General features: G+C 41.7%; 1 protein-coding gene across 2 annotated transcripts in view; it reads left to right on the top strand.

Moving 5' to 3' along the window:
- WNK2 (WNK lysine deficient protein kinase 2) overlaps nt 1-23,012 on the top strand; it is a 114,088-nt gene that overhangs the window by 66,820 nt on the left and 24,256 nt on the right. The window contains exons 10-24 of one of the 2 annotated variants that reach the window (XM_086469664.1): nt 488-679; nt 1,761-2,300; nt 4,837-5,151; nt 7,967-8,016; nt 10,526-10,691; nt 10,771-10,887; nt 11,049-11,216; nt 11,436-11,481; nt 11,936-12,052; nt 12,521-13,590; nt 14,996-15,068; nt 17,891-17,946; nt 18,024-18,676; nt 20,244-20,458; nt 22,496-22,711. In XM_086469664.1, coding sequence (XP_086325790.1) covers nt 488-679; nt 1,761-2,300; nt 4,837-5,151; nt 7,967-8,016; nt 10,526-10,691; nt 10,771-10,887; nt 11,049-11,216; nt 11,436-11,481; nt 11,936-12,052; nt 12,521-13,590; nt 14,996-15,068; nt 17,891-17,946; nt 18,024-18,676; nt 20,244-20,458; nt 22,496-22,711 — 3,994 coding nt within the window. The remainder of the gene's footprint in view (nt 1-487; nt 680-1,760; nt 2,301-4,836; nt 5,152-7,966; nt 8,017-10,525; nt 10,692-10,770; nt 10,888-11,048; nt 11,217-11,435; nt 11,482-11,935; nt 12,053-12,520; nt 13,591-14,995; nt 15,069-17,890; nt 17,947-18,023; nt 18,677-20,243; nt 20,459-22,495; nt 22,712-23,012) is intronic. The other variant, XM_086469665.1, reaches the window with a different exon arrangement.

Below are 23,012 nucleotides of genomic sequence, written 5' to 3'. Positions count from 1 at the left end.
TACTACAACACCTCAGAAATAACTGGGATCCAGCTTTTACTGTAGTTATTGTGTTTTATTTGTGTCTCTATTGTATACTTCAATGCCTGCTACGTTATGTAGTCAGCTTTCAAATGCCAAGATTAGCTGGGTATACTCTGCATGGTAGGAATCTCTGAAGTTAGGAAGTGGGGATTTTATAGGGCCAACTAGAACAATCTCTGGGATGTAAAGAGTCTGAGTCATTACAAATAAACTTTTCAAGACAGTTAGAACTTGTATTTTCAGGTAATGTATCTTGCATTTAAATGTGTTTTAAACATAGGCTCTTGTACAGTGTTTAAATTAGGAGCGCCCTTTATAGAAGACCGTAAACTGTCCCTACTCCGAGCGACAGTTCTGTTCTGGCTGTGCAGCTTGAACTGGAGAGAGAAATGGGTGTCTGTGTCCTGTGAACTGGTTCTTTCATCATATACAGATTATAACCTTTTTTTCTTTTCTTTCCTAGCAGCAACCCATATCACAGCAAGCTTCTCTGCAGCAGGTGCTCGCCAGCCAGCCAGTTTGCCCAATCCAGCCTGCAACCCATCTGTTACCCCAGTATCAGCCCCAGACCTCTCAGGTGGCAGCTAGCAGTACAACACTAAAACCCCTTCAGATTTCAACTGTGCCTCAGCTTCCACCGGTGGCCCCTTCCCAGGTAATGTCTTTGAAAGCTGTGTGTGAATACATCCATTTGAGTAAAGCTTTCCAGCTAATAATTAACATGATTTGCAGGTTTTGTGTGGCTATTTTGAATGCATGCCAATTTAATTAGTCCATAAGAATATAGCTTTTTCCTAATTCCTCTCTGTTTCTTTACTATTTAGTTTTGTTTGGTGAGGCAAAAATCTCCTTTGTGAGTAATCCTGTGTTGTGCTTAGAGAATCCAGTTAATGGCAGTTACGAAATTGCAATAACAGCTTTTTTTTTTTTTGGTTTAGTGTTTGTTTGGGTTTTTTTTGCGCCTTCCTCTCTGGCATACTCTCTTCCCCATCCCAGGCTTAAGAGCATGAGATGTTGCCCATTTTTTTTTTTTTTCTGAACTTCACCACTTTCACCACCGCACACACACACCCCCCCCAGCTCTGAGCCCTGTTTTTGTTTTCAGTAGCAGGGATGGGCCCTTTCCTCAGCCTGGAAGGGTTTGTTGGTGCTATTACTATTAGTGTGTTTGCTAGTGACAGCCACCATGATGTGAAGCAGCTTGCGCCAAAGGGAAGAAGCAAGATGCTGCCATGATGACAGGGTAGTTATGGTCTGCTACGTCACTGGGAGGTTTTGACTGTAAAAACCCTTATATGGGATCTTCCATGCTGCCTGAGTTGCAGCCAACTTGTTTAAAGACAAGGGTTTTAAATTGTCTTACTGAATTTTGCATGGAAGAGTTTTGCATTTTGTCTGCTCCAATTCCTTTTCATTTCTGTTAAAATTAAAGCAGCTTTTAATTAGTGTGTTGCTGGAAGGCTGCAAGCTAGTGTTAGAAATAGTTTTAAGCTTCTAAGGTATAAAAACATCTGCCTGAAATTAGGGGTTTTTTTTTCTCTTTTACTGATGATTTGAGCATAAATCAATTTTTATTACTGTTTATAAACCTCAGGAAATGAATGAAAGTGATTAACAAACAGACATAATTATTGTCATGGCACAGGTGATTTTTTCATACTTGTATGGCAAATGAAAACTACTTTGTACCATCAGTGAAAGCACTTGCAATTTATGTGATGTTATATTTTTTTCAGATTCCTCAGTTTCCTGTCATTCCTGCAATTACTCCTCTGGCAGGACTTGACAGCCTTCCTCCAAACATCTCTGATATACCTGCTGCAAAAGTGCCCCCCATACCTGCTCCTTCTCAGTATTTTGCTCCAGCCGTGATTTTACCCAGCCTCCCTATGAACCCCACTCTGCCTATGGCACCAAACTCCCCTGCCCTCCCCATGCAGGCAGTCAATCTTCCACACACTACCATGGCTTCTTTGGTCTTGCCCTGCCAAACCATAGTGCCAAATATGTCAGCCGCTACGATACCGTTGCTTGCCGTGGCTCCGCCAGGAGTGCCAGCATTGCCACCGCATCATGGGGTGCCCCAGCTCCCCCAGCAGCAGATGTACCAGACCACCTTCCAGCAGATCATGCCGAGCGAAGCGCCCTCTCCCCATCACACGCAGAGCACGCCAGCAGTGTCCCAGCCACAGCAACCGCCACCTCCTCAGTCACTTCAGCCGAGCATAATTCATCCCCCAGAACAGGCTCTGGCCGCGCCTGGGGCTGGTCACCAGGTAATCCACCAGGCGCGGGGCCGTGTTGATACTGGACCGTAGTAGGGTGGTTACTGAACGCAGGTGTTCCCAGGGCTCGCTCCGTTGTAAACACACAGTGGGGAGGTTGGGTTTTTTCCCCTTGCTCTTAAGATGTTTTGTTGCCTTCTCCACCTCCGTCCTGGAGGTGGTTGCTGGAGCTGTGAAGTCAGGTGGAGCAGGTAAGGTCTTTAATCCAGGGACAGGTGAATGTTGAGGATACAGGGAATAATCTAAGGGATTTTGGAAAGTGAGCAGACAAGAGCACTTTTTGCATTCCCTCTTCCTTCTCTCAGTTCAAATATGAAAGAAGCATGAGCTGTCATTCTCCTGTGGCAGGAGAACAGGCTGAGCCGTGACAGCAGCTGCACAGCCTTGCTGATGCCTTCGCTCCAGTCTGCGCATGATGCGTCGGCTGTTGTATGCTCATGGCAAAACACAGATGAGCTGGCAGGAGCAGTAGAGTTGTGATGTGGAACTGCTTTAAAACAGTAAACGGAGATGGCCATTCCATAACGACTCCAGAAAACTGCATGGAAGAGGTTTGTCGGAAAAGAATGAATTCTAGCTGAGACCCTTTTTCCGTTAGAAGAGATGAAGCATAAAATTGAGCTTCTAATATTTGCACTATTAACAAGAGAACTGTTTCAGGACTTGCTAACAGTCTGTAAATACTTCTGTTGCCACATCTGTGATATGACGACATGAAATGCAGTCTGACCCAAACAGGAGAGAGTAATAGATCTGTTAATAGTAGCATTTTTGAATATCTATGTTTCTACTACATCACTTTGCCATAACATATTGATTAAAATTCATAACATCCCATTTCAACCTGCCATATCATGGCATCTTCAAAGTAGTACCTTATTTTTCAAAATTTCTCTCTTCAGCCATATGTTTGGTACCAAACTACTGTTTGTGAAAATGTAGGCAACACGGAGCCCGAGATGGTTACCGCTGAGCTCATTAGCTGTAGTGTTTCCAATGGCATTAGAGGGAACTGATTTGGGCCTGTTACACACAGCAAGCATGGCAAACACCAAAACTGGAGACCTTATAGTCCCAAACTGTCCTGACACTGTCCTTATCTATCAAATAAGTATGGAAGAATTGTATAGTAATGTTTTTAGGATAAAAAAATAGCTATTACAAACAAAATGGGCAAGTGCAGAGGAATATTCAAATGCATTGTTCTATCTTTTAAAGTACTTTTAATGGGGCGGTATTTCTGTAAATAAAGGCTTTCCAATGCAGTGATGTTTTGGCAGTTAATGTTTAGCACCTCTGAGTTTAGTTTTGCCCAGGTAAATTATACATTGAAACATTTTGTGAATTATTCTAGTTATATAAGATTTTAAAAAAAGAGTGTCATTGCTCTTCTGCAATGTATACCACGGTTGCTGTTCTAACAACCTCCACTTAAGTAGTCGTGTAACTGTTACATGTTGCGAGGCGCATCACGTTCTTTATTTTTATCCACATTAAAACCTGGAATAACAATTTCAGCTTATATCCAGAATCTGCAGAGAGCATGTGGTAATGAAATTTTGTGGCCTAGTTCTCATCTGAGTCTTTATATTTTTTTAATATATTCTCCAAATAGTTTAAATCTCTAGATGATGGTACCTTAAAAAAGTAAAAAATAGGCAGACTTTTACCTAGTACTAAAAAGCCTTTTTTCTTCCATATTTTCCTTTTGTTCCTTTTTCCTCTTCCCACAAGCTCAGTCCCCTTGGAAAAATACATGATGTACCTAAAAGGAGAATGTTCTGTTCTTAAATGTACAACTCAAAAGAACTGTTACGCAGAATAGCAACATAGTCTCTAAGGTAGTTGGCATCTAATCGCATGGGTCTGGTTCCCACAAAGCACTTGAGCACATGAGTTATTTTAATGCACTGAAAAAATCCGTAGAGATAAATGAAACCCTCTCTGCGTGTAACCCAAGGAAGCATTTGCAGGATTGGGGTCTTGCTGCTTAGCATGTCAAGAGTTAAGTTGTGTCTTAAACATTTAAACTAAATGGAAAATAATCTGTTCCATAAGACACTGGTGTGTATTCAGTAAAAACAGAGTTAATTGTGTGGTCCATACCACCTACTGGTTCTACGTACGTAGCAGATTTTTGAAAAATTTAGATTATGGGTAGAGTTTATTTTTCTCTGCATGGATGTTGTGGTAGGCTTGTTGAAAGCAGAGCAAACTATTCAGGACAATGAGTTCATAGTCTAAGATTTTAATTTCTTAGCAAAGCTTTGTTTGTACAAATGAAATAATACCTGAGCAATACACACATTGTCATATAGGAAGAATCCTTAGATTTTTATTTGGTTGTTTCAAAGCAAGATTAAACTCTTAAGTAGTTACCTGTCTGAACAGAGACCACACAAATACAGTCTCACTGCAGAGTAATAATCCTTTCTCTGTGAACTCCGGTGGCTTTAGTACCTTGTAACGTAAGTCACAAACACTCTTAAGAAGAGATTTGTCTTAATAGCTGTCTGTTGTGTTACAGCAGATTACTGGACATGCTCCATATGCTTTGGAAGCTGGAGCCCAGGTGCCCGTGCTGCCTGTGCAACCTTCGATAGTCATGTCACCGCCTTTGCAGTTGCAGCCTGAACTGCTGCCGCCCCGCATCGCTCCAGAAGGCATTTCACAGATTCATGGCAGCCTTGCTACAGCGAGTCCGCCTGTCCCCATAGATCACTGCCTGCCTCTTCAGCCTTCTGGTCTGCTGCAGCTTCAGCCCGATCTTTCCCAGTCACTGGGTCAGCAGCTCCCAGCTCCCTGCTCAGCTGTCCAGGCAGTCGCAGAGACGTCTCAAGAGGTAGAGCCTTTTCTCTCAAGTAACTCACCAGCCTCACCCTTAACTTGCTTTCTTACTGCTTTGTGAAATAATGGGCTTATTTCACAAGGGAGATGATCCCCTCTCACCGTTTAGAGCTGCTTGTCCTAGATGCTAGCAAGTCTGGGTCAGCAAATAATTGGCTATTTCAAATGAAGCTGGAACCTGTATGTTGTACCTTGTGAAATGTCTCCTTGAAGTAATGAGGCAGCAGGACCGAGTACCTCTTTGTCCGTAGCTGAGCACAAACACAGAGATAGAAATTACTTTCTTTTAAGTGCTGTGAGTCAATAAGAAGCTGTTCTGTAGAGCTTCATCCATGTTTTGTCCAGTCTTGTTTTAAATGTTTCAAGCGCTTGTGCAACCAATCATCATTTGCCTTAAACTGCTTCATAATCTGACACTGTGTAAAGCTCTTCATGCTCCTCAGCTTGAGTCTTATGCCCATTTCATTTAGGATTGTATCCTCCTGTGTTGCCTGAACTCTAGTCTAGCCCTAGGATTTTTGTTTCTTCAGATGTTCGCAGGCATTCCCAATTCTCAGTGGTAATATAAACAAGATACATTTTATTGTCTTTCCTTATAAAACTGTCAGCTCCTCCTGTCTGCTGTTTCAACTTTTCTTTCCACTCCTGTAACGTCATAGACCTTTTCCTTCTCTGCAACTCTTTTATAGCTATCTGTAAGCAAAACAAAACAAAGGTTTTGGCGTTTGTACCAAATTTCAGTAAATAAGTCTGATTTGTTCTCCACTTCTGAATGGAAAATGTACCTCAGCAATTCTGCTTTCAGAATTGTTCCTCTTGAGGCTCTCTGTTCTGAGCTACTTTTCATCCCAAAGTAACAGTTTCCATATTTTCCAACTAAATCTCTTTTGGCTTTACCCATGCTTTCCTGCACTTGTATGCCTTGAGTACACAGTACAGCCTACAAATTTCATTAGAGGTGCAGCTCAACTCCTCTTCCAGAAGGTGTTCAGTGGGGATGCTGCTAACACTAAAACTGGATTCTAGTTCCCCATTTTGCCTGTCCTTCTAGTAACTGTCTAATTCTTGTCAAATAAATATTCATGTTGTCATATAGGATGTTTCCTGGTGAATTTCTGTATCCTGTATGTTAGATATAGCAGAAATGGTAGAACCTGTCTATAGTGCTTCACTTGCAGAATCCTCAGGTAAAGCCTGGCTGTGTCAGGCATATCCCTTACTCAAGGTATTTCTTCTCCAACTACCTTTTTTCTGTATGCACAGCTCACATCAGGTTCAATGCTGATGCCAAAGCAACAGTCTTCCATGCACGGTCCATCCCACCAGATTCTAGAAATATGAACAAACCTCCTTGTTACTGTGCAGTGTGCTATGGGGGATACAAATTGGCCTATATTACCTGAGAAATCCATGCCCACTGAGGCCCATGTCTTTATCATATCCCTAGGAACATTTAAGCACTGTTTTGCTAACTTCATTCTCTTATTTCATCTGTAAGTTAACTCACTTCTCTCTTTCGATTTAAGAAATCAATCCAATACTGTAGGATGGTCAAATTGATCAATGTGCTCCCCATGCGGATTTTATGACATATATTGCTAAGGTTTTCTTGGGTGTAAGTGGAATTTCCTGTTTATATACTTGAAACTCTGTATTTTGTTGCCATGCCGCCATAACATTTTTATCTCTTATCTTTTGTGTAAATGTGTGGCAGTACTCACATCCCAACCAATCTGAACTGAGCAGGCAAATGGCATTTTGTAAGGCACTTGATCAAGTGCATTACTAAAATTTAGATACATTATGTCTGTGTTCTCACTGTTCATTAGTTTTTGCAGTTTTATTGAAACAGCAGTCAAGCTTGGCATGACATATGTGTGGCATTCTAAGCAACGAGTGGGGTTGACTGGTTAACCGCTAAGCTTTTAACTCCAGTCTACCAACTGCTTTGGTGTTAAGATCTAGTGATTACAGTCAAGGGGCTTCTTTCTAGCTCTGTCTATAGAAGGATTTTATAGGCATGTGTTTGTTAAAATATATATAAATATATATCAAATTATATATATTCAAGAATATATTTGGGGTGTGTGTATATACTTATGCAGTTATATACATACACAGGTGTGTGTGTCTGGGTACATATATAGTGAGTTTGTTACAGTAGGGCATCGTCATCACAAATTCTGTGGAAACGGGTCTACCCATAGCAAAAGTCACACTGATGTCCGTTCTAGCATTGCAACTAGTGAAGAGGGAAGCTTTTAGGGAGACTTTCTGTTGTGTAGAGAGCAAGAGGACATGATGTGAGGGCGGTGTTTTTAAATGATGAATATTCATCTTTTATTTGCAACTTCCTCAGAAATGCTCACAATAAACCAAGTACAATGAAAATCCTTAATGTATTTCAGGAAAGTATACAAAGCGATGAAGCAAATTAGCTTATACTTTATATCTATTCAAAAATAAAATTAGGTAGGTGCTGATGTGGATTTGTCCTGCAATCAAGTTTTTCCATTGTGGTAAGAACTGTTTTGTTTCCTTCACCACCTCTTCTGCTTTAGAGGCAGCAGAAGGGAACTAGCAGATTAGTGGCTCTGCCTTAAAAAGTGGTTGTGCACAGATACTGATGCTTTGGACAGAAGTAATGTTAGGAGGGTAAAATGGGACATTTATTTTTCTCCTAGTTCCAAGAATTGGTTAAACAGAATGGTTTAGGATTACTGGTGTCTCAACAGGAAAACCTTTCTTAAAGGTGTTTTTCATCTGCTGATACAATGCATTTACTTAAATGACTTTTTCTTACATTTTAGGAGCAGGCAATACAGGACAAACTTCAAACTCTGTCACAGAGCTGTGAAAGGTACCATTATAATCTCTTTGGCATAAGAAATGTTTTCTTGCTGGAGGCTGTTTTTCCCCTCTCTCTTTACAAGGCTCGTCCAAATGCCTGGCCCTTGCTTTGGCTGAGAGCAGAGTAGCAGGAGCTGATCAGGAGGAGGGTACATGTCTAGGGAGAAAGCTGCAAATGTTCTGTGTGTGGTGTGCCTGTTTGGGCTCCTCCAGCTCTTTTAATTCTTTGGTTTGGGTGCCACATCCTAGCCTTGATGTATGTACAACAGCTTTCACTTCAGCATCAACTTCTCGTATTGTTAAGATAACTAAGTCCCTGGTTTTGATGCTGGTTAGATCTGTATAAAAACATGCTATGGCAGTATAATTTGGTATATAGTTCATTGCCTTTTTGAAATAAACTGGGTATGCCTGTATCACCTTCTGTAATGATCTTTCCCCAGGTGTGTTACGGGGAACGGTGTATTGGTGAGATTTGTGTATCAAGCCACTCAAAGGTGTCGTTACAAGTGTTAGAATGTGCAACCAAAGCCCGTTCTGTGGTTTGCAGTACACAAGGTCACACTCAAGCCTAGTAGTGCTGATGATGGAAGTAATGATAAATAACCTCGAGCCAGCTCAGCACTCTTCAGAAAAAAAAAAAAAATTCAATTTGTGCCAGCCCTCATCTGTCTGTTTCTGTACTCAAAAGCAGAAGGGGAAGCAGCAAGGTTTGGAGAAAGCAGTGAGGAAGAGCCCTGGAGAGGAAGGCTCACTGCTGCACTGGCAAAGGGCTGAGTGGGGGCTGTGGCTGCTGTTTGCGGGGCAGGACTCCCATCCCCAGGCGTCTGCTGCTCCCGGGCTACAGCTCCTGCTTCAGCATCAGCAGTAAGCCAGATTTTTCAGTGTTTGGCTATGGACAAGGTTGGTATGATCAGTGTGTGTTCATAAGCAGCTAAATTGCAGGAGCCAGCACCGATTTCATCCTTATAAAGTTTTGGGGTTAGAATTTTAGTGACCTTTTTCTGTTTTCCTGGATAGACAAGATGAGTTAAGTTTATGAACTTTGAAGACACCTCTTTCTTGCTGTTTTCTCTCTACCCCACCAAAAATGTTAGCCTGACATAATGCAACCCCGCAACCTTAAAGTGGAACCTTTTTTCCCCCGGAATTTGCTGCTTTTAAATATTGCATGGAAAGTGAAATCTAATTTTTCATGACTATACATTAGTTCTGGCTATAAATAAGTTAGACAAAATGGGTTCATTTTGTCTATCTAGTCTGTTGTAGAGTGGCACATCAAATTTTCAGTCTAATGTGCCTGTTCCGGAATTGTGTTTGACTGTCGTGACTGCAGCAGCACAGAGAGTAGGTGTCAGCACACCTCTCATAGTCATGGAGGGAGGTCTCTCTTTTCCAGGTGTATAGGTAACTTGGTGCTGGAGCTGGGTTGTGTTTCTGTAGGGTGGAGGGTAATGGCACATGAATCGAATGTCTGGCAATTGCAGCAAAGGTGTGATCTAGAGTATATCCTATGCGCAAATTGTGTTCACTTCCCTAACATACGAGTTACGCGTACAAGGTAGCTGCGAAGGGAGTAGAAGTAAGCTGTTCTGTGCAACTGGTGCAGAACAAGAAGTAAAAGCCTTAAATTTAAGAAAGGGATCCAGAGGTTAGACTTAAATTCTTTTATGCCTGTATGGCTAAATGAACACAGGAATAAATTGTCCGAGAAGGTAATGAAATCTCCTGGGAGCTTTATTAAGATCAGTTTACACAAGCCTCTGTGAGGACTGGTTTAGACAAGACTGATCATACCTTGGGGTAATAAATAGGCCAGATGGCCTTACGAGGTTCCTTGCTGACAAGGGTTTTATGAACCTCTGAAAATTTCCTGCAAATTGCTTGCATGTTGATGTTTTCTGTACACATTGTATTACAATAAGGTTGTTAGCAGCTACTGTTTTGGCTGCTAAAAAGAACATATTGTTGCTACCTGGTCATCTGGGATATTGTAGCATAAAGCCTTCTTTCTGGCCCTTGAGAACTGCAGAGAGAGGAGAGTCAGTTTCTTATGGGATGCTGTACAGGCTTCTCACTCCTTTTCTTCATCTCTGACAAACATAAACTGACCCTGTTTAGACCTTCTACTGTGAGTGCAGACAGGCAGGAGCTGAGAAAACTGGGCCTTAGAAAAACAGAAACTTGTGCAGTTCAGAGAGGGACTGTAAGGATCCCTGAAGTGAAGGATTGGGGGATACAGTGATGTAGTAAGAGGGATGGAACTTCCCTGTGGTATTGGCAGAATTGTTAATAGATCATTTTTCTGGTAGATGTGGTAGCCAGAGTACATGCCTGACTTGGAGTAGTTCCCTGCACTTTACTTGAGCACCTTTCAGTAGCTGACTAGTTTGGGCCAAAAGAGTGTAGATGTGCACTTTTATTTGCAGTCTCTGTTGTTGTGTATCTTTCTTATGCATAGCTCTGTCGTGTGTGACCATGGCTTTATTTGGGGATTTTTCTTCCTTTCTCTTGCAAAGCTACATGAGTCCAGATGTTGCTTCGGGTAAAGAGATGAGTGACAGCTTTGAAGGAGCACTAGGAAGTGGAAAACAAGAAGGGAAGTCTTCGAAGAAACATAAGAAATCCACGCGTGCTCGTTCACGCCAGGAGAAGTCCAGCAGACCAAAACTGAACATATTAAATGCAAGTACAACTTCCATGAGGGTAACTTAGGGTTCCTTTGGCTTTGCCAGAAATAACTGTTGTTAATCTTTGCTTGCAGGTTTGTAACACAGGGGATAAGATGGTGGAATGCCAGCTTGAAACACACAATCACAAAATGGTGACTTTTAAGTTTGATTTGGATGGTGATGCACCAGAAGAAATTGCTACTTACATGGTAAGACTTTGATGTGGCTGCCTGCAGTCTTTTAGTGCACCAAATTGCTTCAGTCAACTTATTCCTTTGTGTGCTTGTTGATATAATTTTCTGGTAGCTGTGGAATGGGGCGTTAATCAGAACATTACTGTTTTCCTCTTTATTTTCATGTGGCCTTATAGGTAGAGAATGAATTCATATTGCAGAGTGAAAAAGAGACATTTATTGAACAAATGAAAGATATTATTGATAAAGCAGAAGATATGCTCAGTGAAGATACAGAAGGAGAACGAAGTTCTGATCAAGGAACAAGTCCCCAGCAAGATACCAATAGACTGGAAATGAACGAGGTAAGAAATGTTGAATAAGGATTTGATTAGTTTTTCTTAACAGCCAGTCACTGTAAATTAGTTTTACCTCCTGTGTTAAAAAAGTGTTTCTTAGCTGGAAAAATAATGCTTTTACTCCATTAAGGCTTACAATGAGTGCTCCTCAGAATGATGCTCCTCTTGCATTGATAAGAGACAGCTAGTTCTTCTGGTTTTGTTTTTGGTTTTGTTTTTTTACAGGAGAAGCGGCAATCTCAAATGAAGACGCCTATATATCAACAAAATGGTAAATGCGCCTTCAAATACAAACTTAATCTCAGGCTTTAAGGCAGTGATGAATTTATGCAGAAGTTTGATAGATTTGGGAAGAAATCCACCAGTTATGGGTGGTTGGAAATACATCTAGAAATATGGATATAAGAGTGGTTCCTCCTGTTAGCAACCTAGAAGATTGCAGGGCTAACCTAGATTTTCGTTTATGTAACTATTACCCTTCTATAAAGGTATGAACACTTGAAAATAAGTTTTCGAATAACTTAAAAATATGTGACAGAATCGGGAGACATCACTGTCTCCCTTCCAGAAGGGATGAGAATCAAATTAGGAGGCATTGATTTATTCTTGGCTAATACTGTAGAATTTCTGATTTTTTTTCTAAACATGGAAATTAAGACTAGGTTTTGTCAGATGATCTGGAATGAATGGAAACTATTGTCTTTACGATTTCTTTTCATCTCTAGTTTTGCATACTGGAAAAAGGTGGTTTATTATATGTCCTGTTGTGGAAAACTCTACTACTGATGCACCAGAATTTTCTCCACCAGTACCTCAGAGTACCCAGCAGTCTGAAGGCCCAGGTATTTATAATCTTTATAGAAAATGTTTTCTTCTCTGAAGCTGCTGTGTCATCTGTTCTATTCTCGTCTGACTTGGTTGTGATTGTTTCACTTCATTTAGTCAGAGGAAAAAAATGATGAATTTTGTGAAGTCATGCATTTTAGGCGTGTTGCTGGTGTTGAACCAAATTAGGAATGTTCATTTGAGTTCCAGGAAGTCTCAGTATTTTAACTCTGCCTTATGCTGTAAGGTAGCTGAAGTTCTAGTCACTGCTGGTTTAATAAGCAGTATCTTTTCAGTGAAATATTTTTGCACAATCTGCAATTTTAGATTCTAATTTGACTTGTAGAACAGTTATTTTCTGACGAGAAGCACTAACGGGTTATGGCTAGGTGTGGTTATCACTGCAGCTAACCAGGAGGTTTTGCCATGAATTCCATTCTGCACAGATCGTTAAAAAGTTGACCTGGTGTTTGTATTCGTTCTAGACCTGGAGCAGTTGGATGATCAGCAAGCAGCAAGTTCTGCAGTGACGGATGCACCTGGTGTCTTAGCTGGTCAGCAGCTTCCCTTACAAGTGGGTGTATGTGACAACCCCATCGGCGCCTCTCCATCTTTGGCACAAGTTCCTGCTGCAGCATCTTCCGCTGGCTTACCAAGCCAGGAGTTTTCAGCTCCAGCAATACTGGGATCTGCTCCAAATATCCTGGAGCAGGCAGCTGTGATCAGCAGTCAGCTGGAGTATTCTCCGCTGAAGGCAGCGATGCCCGCTCAGCGGGGCACTCCTGCCCCCTGTGCCGCCTTGCCAGAGGAGCCTCCTGACGCTACCCCTGCTCCTCAGCACCTGCAGCCACAGGCCGACGAGGGCACATGCATCCCTGACGTGGAGATAGCATGTTGCAGTGTTGGGCCGCACAAGTCGGTCCCGGCAGCTCCTGCGAAGGTAGCAGAGCTCTGCCGACTCCCCGTGCTCCCAGAGGCCGTCGTTTTGGAGCGGCAGCCTGTGGTGCAGGTCCCTCACCTGCCAGAGGCTGGCCAGCCTGGTGCAGTGCAGCACTCCCTCCTGAGCCAAGCATTCCCTGCAGCCGCTGCATCCGATCCGCTCAGCCTGGCCGGGTCCCAACTCCAGAGCCCCACTCAGGTGCCCGTGGCCACATCCCAGCAGCACACGATGCTGTCCCAGGCGCAGCCCGTGGCCTGCACTGGCGTGGGGATCAGCCTGCTGCAACAGCAGCAGCAAAGCACTGCCGAGTCCGATGGAGAGGGACCACCCAGGGTGGACTTTGTTGACAACACAATAAAAAGCCTTGATGAGAAATTGCGTAATTTACTGTACCAGGAATACGTTCCTACTTCTGCATCAGCAGGGACTCCAGACACCTCTGTCCCATTAGAACAGGGCGACAGTGAATTTAACTTGCCACCTTTTCCTGAAGATCAAGTTCCCACATTGGCATTGGATTTGAGAGAACTGGAGACTGGCCAAGAGGTGAAAGCTACTGTTGAGGCCCAGTCGGTGCCACTCATACCACCTGAGATCTCGCCCTACCCGGTACTGGTTAGTCCAACAGTGACTCTGCCCTTTATACCCCCAAATTCAACTGTTAGGGACAGCACCAAAGCAAAGCTCAGAAACAACGAGCCTGTGGTAGGACATGTATAGATTTCTTGCTTCTCTAAACATTTTATGTTTCTGCTGCTGGGTATATTACCTTTTGTCCATTGACTGCTTTCCAATGTGAAAGTTCTCTTAAATTTTTACTGTCAGATGCATTCTGACTCATTTTACATAAATGCTTATTAGTGAAAACAAAACTTCCAAGCTTTTCCTTTGTGTTTAAAAGTGGTATAATAATTCATTTTCCTCGTGTCCTGTTTCTAAAGCAGGCAGAAATGTGATAAATTTTTTTGTAGTTTAAGAATGTAAAACACATGAGGGTTGTAGTCATTCAAGTTCTGATGAAGACAATCAGGCAGTAGGATTTTTTTTTAATATAAATTAATGACAGTGATTATAATGCCTGTGTTCCAAGTCAATCTGAATAAAATGAACACTTCAGGAGCCTTTGCTTTGTTCAAGTGCTGCAACTGAAGGAAGACACTCCATAGGTAGAAGCTTGCTCTGCTTTCAGTAATGATTTCTTTTGTCTTCCCTTGAAGTTGGCAGAGCAAGATGTTACTGGGAAGCATCTAAGGAAAGCTGGAGCAGGGGGTCTAGGTCATTATTTACTTACTCAATGTCTCGATTGTGCACCTGTGTGGTGTTCTTTCAGATAAAATCCTGAGTTTATGAAATTCAACAGATTTGCAGCACTTTCTGCTAGAAGATCAGTGTATATGTTACTTGAAAAGTAACATTTCTGGAGGTAATTGCATCACCACTAGCAAGGATGAGGCTGTTCTGTGTAGTGTCAGCTGGATGAACTGTATCAAATGCTTGAAAGATGCTGTATGTTACAGGAAAGACAGCTGCAGTTGCGTAACTCTTTGGAACATATTGTTTATAATGATAAATTACTTTCTACAGCAGATAAAATTCTGTCTCTATGAAAGGCGTTATGTCTCTCCAGTAATTTGAGTTTGTCCTATTATAATCTGTGCTAATAAGACAAGAGAGACATCGAATTTCTGCAGACAGACATACAGATGAAGAATGTACAGTCTGGCTGGAAAAGCAAACCAGAACAAAACCCCAAACTGATATATATAATTGAGTGCCTGTGTTTAGTAACTTAGGCTGCACTTCCCTCTGTGACACTGCCACTGCTTTTTTCTTCCAAGGGAGAAAAAAAAAATGGAGGAGTTGAAGGAAAAGCTAGTAGGCTACCTCCACAGATAGTATAAAATAGTTTAATGTTCCATAATATTGTGGGGTCAGAGAGGGAGACAGAGAGGAGAATGCATTGCCTTTCCGCTTTGTGCGTGAGACTGAAATTCTTTTCCTTTTTTCTTTTTAACGAAAGTTTGAAAAGTCGGAGGTCACCAGCATCAGGGCTCATTCCTCAGAAGCAAGAGGTGGGTCAGGAAGCAGAAAAGGTAATGCTCCTTTCAGTGATGAACAGCAGTGATGCATTTGTACTAGTGCATGGCCCTCTTCTCCAGTGTCCCCTGGCTGCTCACCCTTTCTGGTTTAACTGCAGAGCATGCCAGCACAAGACATTTCTGATCCTAGTTAACTAATGTTAAACATCTTACTTCTGTCAAGCTTCCTAGAAGGAAACTGCCTCATAGGCAGATTTATTTTAGACCATAAATATGTAATACATGTCTGTGGTGTAGGTATAGGGTATCCACATGGAAGGCTACATTCCCAATAATAAATTTCCAGTGCCCTTAAAAAGTCCAAATGGAAAGTCCCTGGGATTTCCTGGGTTTCATAAAGTGTTGACAAAAATAACACTACTGTGGGTAGCCCCTCTGGGAGGAAGCCTGGAGGATTTTCAAGGAAGTCCCATGGAGAACTAGTAAAGAATACTTTTCTTTAGGTACTTGTAGATACAACGGTAGTTTCTATAATAACATAGTAGGAGTCATATTAAGAAACTATGTATTTATCATGCTCCACTTACTTGTCTTGCAAGTCATGGGAACTTTTAAAGTCTGAGAAACCCAAAACACTGCTCCTGCTGTCGTGGGTGGGGTTGGGGAGAACTTAAAATTTTTTTTTTTTTTGAGACTGTCATGGCAAAGCTGGCTACCAGGTTTGTGCATAGCTCATTCTTGTCCTGGTGGATGTAGATCATCCACTGCTTTTGGGTCAGTGTGAGAGGGGAAAACTTTGGGTAGCCTGCGTTCTTCTGTCTCGCTACAGACAAAGAATTGAGTATGCAAGTGGAATGCAGCACTGTGCTGTAAAATGAATGTATCTTACATACATCAAGCAGTGATGTATTTCACTATTTCAGAACTATGAAGTGACAGATTTTTGGCTTATGTTCACTCTGTGCAATGTGCTATAAGAAAGCAGCTTTCTGAAAAGCTTGCATTTATTGGTTTAACTTCAAAACCGATGTCCAGGTTGTGAAATAATCACGTGTTGATTACTGCCACTAGTATTTTGCTTCTTGCATGCTTCTGTTGCAGCTCTGCAGTGGTAAGAAAAACTTATCTACACAGGTTAGATAGAGACATCCTTTATTAACGACGCGCACCGTGCACACTGGGGACGTGGGATCCTTCCCAAAGATGTCCGCCTGCACATTGCAATCAACAAATATTTATATATTAAATTCATACGTATTCAGTCTATACAATGCATATTCGTTTTCATCTTCTTGATGATTGGTGGTTCTTTTCTCACTTCTGATGCAAATTAGCACACAGCCTCTGTCACAGTCTTCTATTGTTCTCTTTTGAGTAGGTGGTGTAATTTGGTTAAGCGGTCCGTGAGTCGGAGGTCTCAACCACTCCTCGAATTGACCATGTTTGGTCAAGGAACATGTCCTTGGCTCATAGGCTCTTGGCTCGTACCTACTTTGATCATGATTCAGAGGTTATACACAATGGGTACCATAATAAATCCTGTCTTGCAGATATCTTGGACTGCAACATACTGTCCTTGTTTCTAACCACTAACAAATGATTAGTTAATGAATACCTTAGGTCTGGAATTTTACAGGAGTATGCTAGCAGCATTGGCAATACAGATTTTATTTTATATTTGATCATTTATTCCATTTGAGACTTATTTTCCCAATATAATCATTAGTCTCTCCTATTAATGTTCACTAATTAGAATTCTTGATATTTAAATCAAGATGGGAAAAGTAAGGGGATTTCCAAGCAGTATCCTAAGATCATAAATCTGGTGATTTCTGCAACACTTCTGTGGTCCAAGTGGCCATCTTTTGAGTTTATAATTTCCATTTTCTGCAATGTGCATTTAACTTAATTTCAGGCACTTTTAAATGTTGGTGTCATTATCTATCACATGGAAGGTGTGAGGTATGCCCCTGGTGTGAGAAAGACCTGGACCTGCTTGAGCGGGTCCAGAGGAGGTCACAAAGATGCTGAGGGGGCTGGAGCACCTCCCCTGTGAGGACAGGCTGAGAGAGTTGGGGTGGTTCACCCTGGAGAAGTCTCTGGGGAGACCTTCTAGTGCCCTTCCAGTGCTTAAAGGGGGCCTGCAGGAAAGGTGGGGAGGGTCTCTTTATCAGGGAGTGCAGTGATAGGATGAGGGGTAATGGTTTCAAACTGAAAGAGGGGAGATTTAGATTGGATATGAGGAAGAAATTCTTCAGTGTGCAGGTGGTGAGACACTGGCACAGACTGCCCAGAGCAGCTGTGGCTGCCCCCTCCCTGGCAGTGTTCAAGGCCAGGCTGGATGGGGCTGAGAGCAACCTGGTCTAGTGGAAGGTGTCCCTGCCATGGCAGGGGATTGGAACTAGATGATCTTTAAGGTCCCTTCCAACTCAAACCATTCTGTGATTCCATGAAATACTAGTTCATCTGGGTCAGCTGCAGCATTTTGCATGCATGAATAGCTGAGTGCAATTACTTCCTTGAGACATCAAGAACACCCTTAGTAATGCAGGCCCAATGTACCTTGCAGTTTTTTTTTCTTTGGGTTTTTTCCTTAAAAATTTTCAACTGGCTAATGGAATTCTACTCTCCTATTATTATTTGAATTTCTCAAATCAATAGATTGAAGAGAGTGCCTACCTGCAGATATTATATATTGTCATCAATATTGCCTCCTGTATTATAGATCCTGAATTACAGAGATTAGATATTGAAATTATTCTTCAATGCTACACTTTATCACACATCAGTTTATCACAATAAACACATTGGCTTTTATTATACTAAAGTATTCCAGACATGAATATATATTTTTTTTTTTCCAACTTGTAAAACAGGTTCAGCTGCAAGCATTGCTTCGACTCCTGTTGCTACTACAAAAGGCCTCCTTCAGGTAACTAGAATCTAGGACCAGTTTTATGCTTTATTGTTACAGTTACTTTCAAAATTAATGTCCATTATTTTCTTCAGGTTGCACCTACATCATCAAGCATAACTAAGCAGATGGAAACTTCATCTGGACACACCAATAACGTAACGCAGATATCTACAGCAGATGAGGTGATAAATAACCTTCAAAGGGATGACTCTCTAGACTCTGGTTCCTATGGAAAACAGGCTGAAACTCATGATAGTGGTACACCAGCCAAAACTATTGGCAGGTTTTCAGTTATCAGCACACAAGATGAATTAACTTTAACAGCGCTGCACTGCTTAAGGTTCTCAGCACCCCCAGACGTCTATTTGGATGAGCTACCTTCCAGCCCTGATCTGAAGACAGCTGTCCAACGGGTGCAGACAGCTTCTTCTGTTGATGTCCTCTGTGACCAGGGTTCAAGTGATTCTGCTGATGAGCCTTTCCATAGTCAGCTGGCTGCTGCTGCCCAGCTGTCCACCCCAAGCAGTAGTGCAGCCACTGACTTAATTAAAAAAGCAGCTGCTTTTCTGCAAAGATCTGGCAAAGCTAGCTCAGCAGGCCTTGATTCTCCTAACGGGCAAGGAACAAAAATTCCTACCATCAACATAACGTCTTTTCACTCGCAATCGTCATACATGAGCAGCGACAACGACTCGGAATTTGAAGATGCAGATATGAAGAAAGAATTGCAGAACCTGAGAGAAAAGTACGTCGGGTTTTCAAACAATGCTAGGGAAGCTTGTGTTAAGGTACCTAGGCAGCATCTCTGCATATGAGGAGCAAATATGGGAGACCTTATTGTGGCCTTTCAGTACTTAAAGGGGGCCTGTAAGAAAGATGGGGGCAATCTTTTTAGCAGGGCCTGTTGTGATAGGACAAGGGGTAATGGTTTTAAACTAAAAAAGGGCAGATTTAGACTGGATATAAAGAAGACATTTTTTACAATGAGGGTGGTGAAGCACTGGCACAGGCTGCCCAGAGAGGTGGTAGAAGCCCCATCCCTGGAGACATTCCAGGTCAGGTTGGATGGGGCTCTGAGCCAACCTGGTGTAGCTAAGATGTCCCTGCTCACTACAGGTGGGTTGGACTAGATGAGCTTTAAAGGTCCCTTCCAGCCCAGACCATTTTATGATGGTTCTATATGTGGTTTTCACAGTTGTAATGAGTAAATTGGTTCTGAGCAAAGTAGGTATTGCTAAGACCTTCCCCTAAATGTCATACTGCATCCTTTTATGCATGGCTTCATCAATTCCATTTAGAAGAATAATTTAATAATAACTTTTTTTAAACCCCAAAACATTTCTGTTGCAATGTCCAGTTTCCTCTGAAAGACTATGTTGATATGGTAGCAAACAATAGCACTTGCAGCGTATGTGGTAGTAGGGTCCCATGTGGATGCTATTTAAGGCAGCATCAAAGCAATCTGGATGCCTGTGTAGACAGCTGTTGTAGTGTTCTGTTCATGCCCTTCTCTGCAAGGGTGATTTAGACTAGCAGGTCTACAGGCCCATCACTATTCCCAGACTTGCTTCTACAGTAGATGACCTAGTATCTATTAGGCAGGTAAGACCCTTGCTTTGCCTCCAATCAAGCCATTGGTCCAGTCTTGGCAGGAGGCTGGGTCAGCCTGGCAGGGTTCTGTCATGCTGCCAGTCCTGAGAGCTAGCTTCTTTAAATTTGAACATTTTCTTTCTTTTCTGGCAGGGTGATGGGTAAAAACTAGCATTAGATGTTAGTTTAACCAAAATGTTAAACTTTATCTTAAGGTATAGTGGTTTTACTGAATGCAGTTGATGTGTCTTTTTAAGAACTACAATAATGCAAAACCTTTGAACTGGCTTTATAGCATCATGAAATCTGCATTATAAATAAGATGATGATTCGTGTGCTAATGGCATTTTTATGGGATGCACTTGTCTTCTTTTATGTTGAAACCCTTCAAACTGATGTACATGCCTTGAGAGTTAACTGCTTTGGAGGCATTGGTTTGAAGAGAGAATTCTGGAATAGTTTGGAGTTCCTGTCAGATTTCATGTCAAAATCAGTTGGTTTTACTGACAGTGTTGAAAATCTTTTTAGCTGTCTAGGGTTGTGTTAGAAATGAGTATTTGAGAAGTCAGTCACCACAGGTAGTTGATTATAACTTCACATACTTTTGGATGAGCAGTTGATTGTTTTATAACCAAAGACTGTTTTGTTTCTTTTTTTATAACTAATTATGCTGTCAAGATGTGGTGCTTTATCAAATGCACTACTTTATTTTTTGTGTTTAGGCATATGAAAGAAATTGCTGAACTTCAGACTCAGCAGAAGAATGAGATAGAGGCACTGTATATTCGGTTAGGGAAACCCCTTCCTCCCAACCTGGGGTTCCTTCACTCAGCCCCACCAAGTGGCCGTCGCCGAAGAACCAGCAAAAATAAATTGAAAGGTGGAAAACTATTAAACCCGCTGGTCCAGCAGCTCAGGAGTGGAACATCAAACACAAGTAGGTACACTAGGTTGCTTTCCATACGCCTGTTGTTTGTGTCAGTTGTGGTTCTGCTGTCTAATTGCATGGACCACAGGAGAGGCACTGAATTTTTATTGGTTTTGATACTGTCACTCAAATTTGTGTACTGTGAACTGTTTGTGAAGTGGGCTTCCTTTGGGACAGGCTTGTTACAGCTGCCCAGTGCTGAACCATACGTAACCTTCACTGCATCGGTTACAGTGCTTGGCAGAGAAGCAATATTCCACTTTAATCTGGAATACAGCCTGCTTACATTTTCTCATCCTTTCTCCAAATGCAATTTATTGATGTTTTTATTCACTTCTTAGGTGCTGTTATCCTCTATTGATTGTGTGCTATATCTCATTTTTGTTGTTTATTTTTTCCTACAAGATGCCATATAAATAAGATTGGATTGTACTTGCTCCCCCAAAGGATGGGAGGTAAAAAACAGTTGTAAAACTGTGATGGATTCTTTGACCATCTGATGTAGTTTGAGATTTTTTGAACAGTAGTGCAGTCTTGAGTCATTATCTCTTTGGAAAGTATAAAGATGTAATTCAAGTGGGAAATGTTGATATACCCCAGTACCTATTTCTTCAGCAAAACGTAGAATAGAGTGTGAATAATTTTTCTTCAACATAGTTTCTGCTGTTATTTAGAGGAGCAGCAGCACTTCCACCATTAACCCTGAATTTCAAACCTGGTAGCTTTTGTTTTCAAAGTCGCTGCATCATACATCCACTTCAAATTTAATTGTATCAATCTTAATTATAAACAGACTGTTTTGGAGGGTTTTGCTTTTAATTAAGGATTTCAACTGAGATGGGAAAAGCAAAGATATTCAGAAGCAAGATGTTCTTGAATCTCAGTACTCTTGCCTTCAGGAGCTAAAGCAGTGTTCAGTGCTTTACACCTCTTTAGCTGCTGCATGGCTGATGTGCGTAGGTTTTACTTCCTTTCCTTGTGGTGAGATACTCTGAATGTCTGTTCTCCTTGGTCTGTTCATTTTCCAGTTTGTTCTTGGGTTCTCTCTAGCCATTTGTCCCTCTGTCTATTCACAAAATCCACATCTGTCTCCACTCATAGATCTTGGCTCATATCAGTGTGATGCCCTAGTCCAAAGAAGCTTATCTCTGTGTAAAATGTCCCAATTCTCTTTTTTTTTTTTTTCTCTCCCACCTTGTTATCTTCGGTTAGAGAACAGAAATCTGCTCGATCAGACTGCTGCTTTGATGCATGCTTTCCTTCATGGCGTTTCTTCTGTGTCAATTTCCAGGTTTTTGATACACTGTGTAAAGTTCACGTTATCTTTGAGAATCTGTATTCATGCCTGAGTCTTCTCATCCTTGACTATGTAGATTCCTCAGTTTTTGGCCTTCCTAGGTCCTTTCTCAGGGATCAAGGGCAGGCAGTTTCTGATATGGTTAGTGATATAACTGTCATTTCCAGTTTTAGATGCTTTTGCTGATAAATCCCTGTAACAAATGATTACAAAAGTATTCTGGTGGTAAAGCCTCTTTACCCGAGATAACCATGTAGACAGATATATAGATACAGATATTTATATATAGGCGTGTACCTGTCTATATACAGATAGCAATAAATAGAAAGTTCCTCATGTCTTTGCAGCAACTTTTTATTTATCTCCATTCACTTGCTTTCGCCTTTCATGTTTGAGAGCAAACCTTCATGTTCTGCTCAGTCGTGCTGTGAGTTCCTCCTCCTACTTAGGCACTTCTGCCCTCACTATCTTTCAGCAGAGCTCCTAGTGAGGTCCTGACTCCAGCCTTTCTGAAAAACACTGAAAAGAAACCGTAAAAATCAAAGCTGCTCCATTAGCTTCTTGGAGAAACTGGGTCAGTGATAGTATGTCTAGATTATTTTCTGATGCAGGCTATCTGTGTTTCGTACAGAATTGCGAACGACTGTTTGTCTTGGTGGCAAAGTAACGATTGTTTTTAGGCACAGATTTTTATTTAGTGGTTTCCTAGCGTTTGCCATTACATGTATTTTGTTTGCTTGCTCTTTCAGGTAACCTTTCAGACTCTAAAGACTCACCCCACAAAGAAACAACTGAAAATCAGCCTGGATCCCCTGAAGCTGCAGCAGTAACTTCCCCTGCCTCAGTTGCCTTTGGGAAGGCTGTGCAGACACAGCAGCCGTGCTCTGTCAAAGCCTCTTTGTCTTCTGACATCTGCTCCGGCTTAGGCCCTGAAGGAGGTGACACGAACGCAAGCTCTGGCCAAGGTGATTTTTTTCATACCAGCTGTTCAGCCTGTCTTCCAGCACATGCTACAATTAGTTCACTTCCCTTGTGCTTGAACTTTTTAGGAGTGGATTTCAATTCTAGTGATATAGGAACGTGAACCCTTGACAATCCAAATTACTGGCTTGTCTTTAAAAAGATTGTTGATTGTCAGAAGAAGAAAAGTGAAGTATCTTATCAAGTATTAAAAGTCAACACTCACGAAGGCATGCTAGTTTTTAGGAAGGAAATACCTTTTATTTTTGCCGGCAGTGGCTTTATACTGACACCTTTTCTGGAGTC

Source organism: Leptosomus discolor, chromosome 9 (genome assembly GCF_034619465.1).
Source record: "Leptosomus discolor isolate bLepDis1 chromosome 9, bLepDis1.hap2, whole genome shotgun sequence".
NCBI lineage: Eukaryota > Metazoa > Chordata > Aves > Leptosomiformes > Leptosomidae > Leptosomus > Leptosomus discolor.
The sequence above is the reverse complement of the archived record's forward strand: the minus strand, read 5'-3'. Positions and strand labels throughout refer to the sequence as shown.